The following is a 6,688-nucleotide window of genomic DNA, read 5'->3' on the forward strand; positions in this document are numbered from 1 at the left end:
GACCTGTCCAGGTGAACCTGCCTTCACCCTGAGTCAGCTGGGATAGACTCCAGCCCCCCACGACCCTAGTGAGGATTAAACGGTGTATAGATGATGGATGGATGGATATTCCACAACCATGACCCGGATGACTGAGAATCTTCACAGACATATCGGTATGTATACTTCTGGGTCTGGAGAAACAACAATGGAGGACACCCACTCGTACAAGAGTTTTACTGAGTTTTGTATTGAAATTGCCTTTAAGTCTTTAAAATATAAAGACATTCAAGTAGTGCTTAGCAAGAGGCACAGTCTTCACAAAACATCCAATAAGATTGATGTGACTTTCCCGAGAAAGATCTCGCAAAAGATACCTGTATTTTTTCCCCCTCTCCCTGTTTTGTTTTCTTTCTCCGTGTCCTTTCCAGGCTTCCGTAGAGTTGTTGGTATATATCGTTAAGATATGCTTTTGTCACTCACCTCTTATCTTATCGTAGTCTGTGTCATTTGCTGCCACGCTAGCCAGTTTCTCAATCTCTGTTTGTATGGAAATAATCTGTAGGACTGAAAGGAAGTTTAAACATTGATAATTATATGTGATTATTATGATTGTGCAATTATTAGCTATATTATTACAGCAGTATGAACAACTTCACAGCTTCACAGTTGTTTGTTAATTAACTCACGTCTTTGTGGTTGTAAACTTCGTTTCCTCAGCTCTTCTGTTTTTTTGTCCAGTTCTTTAGTTTTTTCATCTATAATTTTTTGGAGTTCTGCAAAAAAAAGACAAAACCTTTAAGAAAAAGAGTCCTGTATATTTGATACGGAGTTACACAGTCGTGCTTTAATAAACAGTTCACTGTCCGTACTGTTGTGCACCACAATGAAAAAACACCCACCTTCAACCTTGGATTTGGATTCAGTGTTTTGTAGTTGTCTCTTCAGTTCGTCCACTTGCAGAGTTAATGTAGTGATTTGAAGTGCTGAAAGAATCAGACAAATCATCAGTATTCAAGGTTTTTATTATCCTTGTAACTTTACATGCACAACATCTGCATACGAGTCCTGGAAAGTATATTTCTACCAATTTTGACAAACACGATCCACGTGAGCAGGTGATGGAATATTAACTGAGTATCAGTGTGCATCAGTTCAAATCTAATTCATTTATATTGTTTACAATCGAAGTCAACTCAAGGTACTTCACATATTAAGGTCAAGAGCTCACAATATAGAGAGAAACCCAATAATTCCTTTTAAGCAACACTTGGCAATAATGGGAAGGGGAAAAAAACCTCCCTTTTAACAGGAAGAAACCTCCAACATCGGCAAGCTCAGGGAGGGTGAGGTGAGAGCAGAGACCTCTTGTGACAACTTATGTCTTTAATGTAAATGAGCACAAAATGCTAATAAAATATGACTGAAAGATCTCTTTAGCTGGAGGTTTTAAACAGTCTTCTTAGACACCAGAAAAAAAACAAAAAACACTTAAGTAGAATATAATCCAGACTTCCACTCACACACAGGCAGGGAGGGAAAATGTAATGGTTCAGAAACTACATTTGATTATATTAGAAGAAGAAGAATAGAACTTTCTTGATCTCTTTGGTGCAAACCTCAGGGAAATTGTTGTACTAGAAAAACACCAACAGAACAACATTACGGCACAGTAGCGACGCTTTGCAACTCACCAAGTGAACTAACTGTGTCAGATTTGGATTGCAGCTCCGTTATTTTGGTATCCAGGTTGTTCTGAAGCTCTGCAAGAAAACGTTTATAAAAGCAGTTGAATGAATGAATGAATGAAATATGTATTTCTAACAAAAATACCATTACAAACAATAAAAAACAAGGGAAAGAATATACAAACATGAGTTCGAAAAGGAGCAAGAAGTATAACCTTACTAACCCCCCTATCACCCTATGATTCATTACAATATTACATGTTCCTATGTATAATAAATGGATTTAATATGTGCATCAATATATAATCAATTAACTGCACCGATATACAGTATATAATTGAACTTCATACATAATCAATGTCTTGACAATAAATGTGTTATTTACTAATAGATTGTTAAAGAAATGTATATTACCAATATAATATATCACAACAGTACACGACATAAATATATGTACAGGCCTACATACACACACATACATATTAATAAGTAATGGATTTAATACACAATATTATGTTATATATAACCATATTTGGTCGCCCTCATTAGGATATATGTGATACTAATTAATCAATAACAAATAAAAGCTATGGAGGTTTACGACAACTATAGACATATTTACAAGGTTTATATTGTATATGATCAGTAATCACAGTGTTAATGCAATCTTCCTCCTCATACCAACTCAATATATGTTTTTTCTATGCGATTTGAAGTGATTGATATTTAAACTGGATATCTAATATGTTCCATAAAAGCAGTTGATCCCACCGAAAGATTTCCAAAATCAAGTAGTGACACTCACCCTTAATTTTCTGTTCAGAACACTGAGCCTCCGTCTGGTTCAGTTTGTTCTGCAGAGCTAGTGGAAAAATACCATTATGAAGCGACTCGAAATCTTACTTTTCTTGCAGAAATCTAAACACGACAGGACTGAACCCACCTCCGATCACAGCTTGATCACGAGAGTGCTCCTCCTCTTTATTCTTTAGTTGTTCCCTCAGCTCTAGAAGAAACAATGTGTGCTTCAGCTTTAGAAAGAACCACCAATAACACAGGTTTTCAGTATTGCAAAAGAGAGGGAGTGCTCTCACTTGAAATTGTAGCAGAAGCTGTTTGGCTCTCGGTTGGCTTTGCTTTTTCTAGGTTTCTGAGCTGGCTGTGCAGACCAGCGATGCTCAAAACTGACAGACGCAGAAAGAAGACACGAAACAGGAAACAGTTGAGACGATCTCCTCAGTGACGACCTGCAGACATGCTGCTCTCTCTTTACTCACTCAGTTTGGCAGCTGTCGGGTTCTTCTCATTCAGCTTGCTGACATAGTTCTCCAGCTTTGTCTTCTTGCTTGCGAGGTCATTTTGGAGCTCTGAGGCAAAAGTAAAAACAGATTGTTGAATTCACAAGAAATCAATCCGATGCTGCTGTACCGCTTTGGCACATGATCACACCATCTCTCACCATTCATGAGTTTGTTACAGTCCATCACAAGCATTTGTACCTTGAGTCTTTTTTAGGTTTTTGTACCAGATTGGCCCTAAATCCGTTGCCTCTACTCCAGCTGGAGATACTTACGGGTAGCGGTGGTGTTTTGTGGCATATGGGGGTTTGACAGCTGTCTCTCCAGGTGTTTTATTTGACTCTGCAGGAATATGATTCTCAGCACTGACACACAACACAACAGAGAAGTGAAGATGTAGTTTACTACAGGGGATGCTGCAATAACATGAAACAGAATTGCTCACATGACTCACTCAGTTGTGTGTTGCTGCCATCTTGGTCATCTATTTCACCCAGAAGACCATCCAGTCTGTTTTGCAACTCTGTAAAAAAGAATACATTTCTGACTCGACTGTCGGGGAGAACGTCACCCTGAAGTGTTCAGCTGGCATTTTAAATCACACTAACTTTTCAGATTGCCGCTTGTGGGTCCGTTGGCAGCTTTCTTCTGAAGGTCCCAGATCTCTTCCTGCAGCTCGATGATTGTTAAGACTGAAACAAACAAAGTGAGTCTGTTTATATCAGAAATTAATCTTGTTAATCCTAAATTTATTTTTAAAAAAAGTCTTTGTCGCTCACACCTTTATGGAGCTTTGTACCAGGCTGGAAGCATTAATCATACCTCTACCAACTCGCCTCTATTTTTCCCATTTTGAGATCAAATTATTGCATCTTGCTGAATGTAGAGTCCTGCATGTTTTAGAAACTGCAAAAAAAGTCCAAGATGCCAAGTGAAGCCTTCCTCTTTTCTTACAAGATCCTTTTGTCATCCAATTGATGCTTTTTACATCAACATTTATCGAGATTTAATTAGTCTGACTCACCGGATGAAGGATGCTGGCACACTTCTATGTCTGTGTTGGACTATGGAGACACGGTATACATGAATGCTTTAGAGTGTTTTAGATTCAGTGTATCACTGCACTTTACGGTTTATCACCACTTTTACACATCATTGTTTGTTGTGCTCTCGTGTTGGATGGTCAGATTTGACCACATGAAGGAAAAAACACTGGAATATTTTAATTTATAAATGTATTTTAGGCTTGCTTCCTAATTTTTTATTTCTACAAAAGCTGCAAGTGGTTACAGTCTGCGGTCCCAGGATCTGTTGCTGCTGTCTGTTCCCAAGGTTAGAACTAAACGGGGAAAGAAAGCTTTTAAATTTGCTGCTCCCTCTACCTGGAACACTTCACAAAGAGATCTGAAACTGCAATGGCTGGTTTCTTTAGACACTTTTAAAGTGTTTATAAATGACTTGGAGGCAAAAACATCAGTCTGTAGATGTTTTGAAAGATGATCATTTTTGCAAGTTGTGTTTCTGATCTCTGCTGATATGTTCGTTTCTTATCTTCTAAATTTAATCTCACCATGTGTTATGACTAATGATGTCTGTTTGGATGCTGCTGGGACCTCGTCTGTCTGTCAGTTGTGCTGCTGCCTGTCTTGGCCAGGATGCTCTAATCTCAATGAGCCTTCTCCTGCTCATATCAATCTGCTTTGTCCTTTCTTCTGCTATTTGTTTGTTTCTGTTTTCATCGCCATAGAAAGCAGCAACAAGCTCTGAGCAGCAGCCTACCACACTGAACATTTCGGGTTTTGCAGAGGATGTGAATTGTGCAGTGAGGCTTTGCTGCTTTCATTCAATTTGAATTTCTGTCAGTTTGTGTTTGATGAATATGTGAGCCAAAAACACAATGCCTACCAGGCATCTTCTACAAGGGAAAGAGGATTTAAAACTTGGTTTTAACAAAAGGGGTCTTTCAGGAACCCATCAGGTCTGATGAGTTTTGTCAGAGACCAGAAAGCTGCATGAGGAAAATCAAGGAACCCCCTCCACATATTCACCAGATCCCAGCGCTGACAGGATCTGCTGGATGTCATTTATGCCAAATTCGGACAAAGACAAATCAAATTTCCCCTTGATTCAGGCTTAAACAATGAGTCCAATCATCACAGAATCAAATCAAGAAGCTCACCTGTTCTCGGATTGTCATTCAGTTTCTCGATGTCTTCAGTCTTGGAGTCCAGCTCTCGTTGCTTTTTCTGCAGTTGACTTTGCAGCTCTATAGTTAAACAGAAGCAGTTGTCATCAAGGGAGGTTTAAAGGAAAAAGTTCATACATTTCTAAGTGTTATTAAACATAAAAGTTAAAAAAAATCTGAAGATATAATTTCACTTTTTTTTTTAACAGAACTCAAAAGGTGAAATCAGGTCACGTTTAATTCCATGTTAAAATATTTTTAAGAATTCCTCAAGACTACAGAAAATGCTAATTTCCAGATAGAACAACATATTAACGCACACACAGTTTTCGCTGACTATCACTCCTGTCGCTCACCTGAGATCTTGTCTGGGTCGTCTGAGCTGGAGATCTCTTCCCTCAAAGCTTTCACCTCATCACGCAGCTTGATCACATTCAGAACTGACCCAAAATCAAAGTAAACATCACTGCTCAGAATATAAAACAATCAAATCAAAAACTGGTAAAATGGAGCTGCAGTGTGACATAACTCACTGAGCGCCACTGTGGAGTCTCCAGTTCTGTTCAGTTCTGCAATCTTCTGTTCATATTCAGTCTTTACCTCTGATTTTTTTTTTAAAAAAATCACTCAAATCACAACAGAATCTAAAACACGAATCATCAAACGTTATTGCTTAAGTCAGATTTACGGCTTACGCTCATATCTTGTCTCGGGTCCAGAGCACGTTTTGTTCTTCAGTTCCAGTTTCCTCTGCAGATCTGTTGTATGGAAAAGGTTATGAAAACTCTAATCTGAAGTTATGATGCAAACATTTTCAGAAAAATCTTACTTACCTCTTATTTCAGCCTGAGCTTTGGCGTACTCCTTTTCTTTGGCTTGAAGCAGAGCTACAAGGAGCAGATTTAAAACAAGGAAATGTAAACACATTTGTTTGAGGGAGAAAGTAACGGCACAGATGAGACGCTCATTTTTTTGTTACTATGATTACATTCTGTCAGAAAAGGTGAATCTGGCTTTTCCTTGGTGTGAATGATCAGAAATGCAGAACACAGAATGAATGCTTTACTGCTGCATTACCTGATTTTCTATACGACGTTAACAATGGACAAAACAGAGGAGGACTCACAATTGGTTTGAGCGGTCGATGTTGTCAGCTGTTGCTCTCTCACTTCTTCCATGATGCTGATGAGTTTCATGACTGAACAAAAGAAAAGAAAAGGCTTGTTATCTTCAGAGGTTTATGCACTGCAGCCTTTCTATAACATCTATTTCTATGTAACTGTTCCGTCCTGCAATGACATTTGTTGCTCCACTTTTTGCCCTTACATATCGCACTAAAGCATGAGCGTCACAATTTCTAATCCCGTTAACCAACGTCATCCCCACAGATCTAAATGCAGGCGTTACTTCAGTCACTGTTTCTACTGAAGTGTGAGCAGTCTTTGCCATCCTGCCATCCAACAAGGCTCACTCTGCGAAAGTCACTTCTCTTTTCTTCTTCCCATCGTGATATCCATCCATCCATTATCTATACACCG

At 38.7% G+C, this 6,688-nt stretch overlaps 1 protein-coding gene across 1 annotated transcript in view; it reads right to left on the minus strand.

Moving 5' to 3' along the window:
• LOC103360307 (myosin heavy chain, fast skeletal muscle) overlaps nucleotides 1-6,688 on the minus strand; it is a 16,773-nt gene that overhangs the window by 5,516 nt on the left and 4,569 nt on the right. The window contains exons 13-29 of the mRNA XM_008286010.1: nucleotides 6,277-6,348; nucleotides 5,984-6,037; nucleotides 5,846-5,908; nucleotides 5,684-5,752; nucleotides 5,507-5,590; nucleotides 5,145-5,231; nucleotides 3,574-3,657; nucleotides 3,420-3,488; nucleotides 3,241-3,330; nucleotides 2,945-3,034; nucleotides 2,762-2,851; nucleotides 2,611-2,673; nucleotides 2,473-2,529; nucleotides 1,674-1,742; nucleotides 882-965; nucleotides 669-755; nucleotides 463-546 (exon numbers count right to left, since the gene is read on the minus strand). Of these exons, the coding sequence (XP_008284232.1) occupies nucleotides 463-546; nucleotides 669-755; nucleotides 882-965; nucleotides 1,674-1,742; nucleotides 2,473-2,529; nucleotides 2,611-2,673; nucleotides 2,762-2,851; nucleotides 2,945-3,034; nucleotides 3,241-3,330; nucleotides 3,420-3,488; nucleotides 3,574-3,657; nucleotides 5,145-5,231; nucleotides 5,507-5,590; nucleotides 5,684-5,752; nucleotides 5,846-5,908; nucleotides 5,984-6,037; nucleotides 6,277-6,348 (1,296 nt within the window). The remainder of the gene's footprint in view (nucleotides 1-462; nucleotides 547-668; nucleotides 756-881; nucleotides 966-1,673; nucleotides 1,743-2,472; nucleotides 2,530-2,610; nucleotides 2,674-2,761; nucleotides 2,852-2,944; nucleotides 3,035-3,240; nucleotides 3,331-3,419; nucleotides 3,489-3,573; nucleotides 3,658-5,144; nucleotides 5,232-5,506; nucleotides 5,591-5,683; nucleotides 5,753-5,845; nucleotides 5,909-5,983; nucleotides 6,038-6,276; nucleotides 6,349-6,688) is intronic.

The sequence above is a fragment of the Stegastes partitus genome, unplaced genomic scaffold (genome assembly GCF_000690725.1).
Source record: "Stegastes partitus isolate 25-593 unplaced genomic scaffold, Stegastes_partitus-1.0.2 Scaffold425, whole genome shotgun sequence".
NCBI classification, from domain to species: Eukaryota; Metazoa; Chordata; class Actinopteri; family Pomacentridae; genus Stegastes; species Stegastes partitus.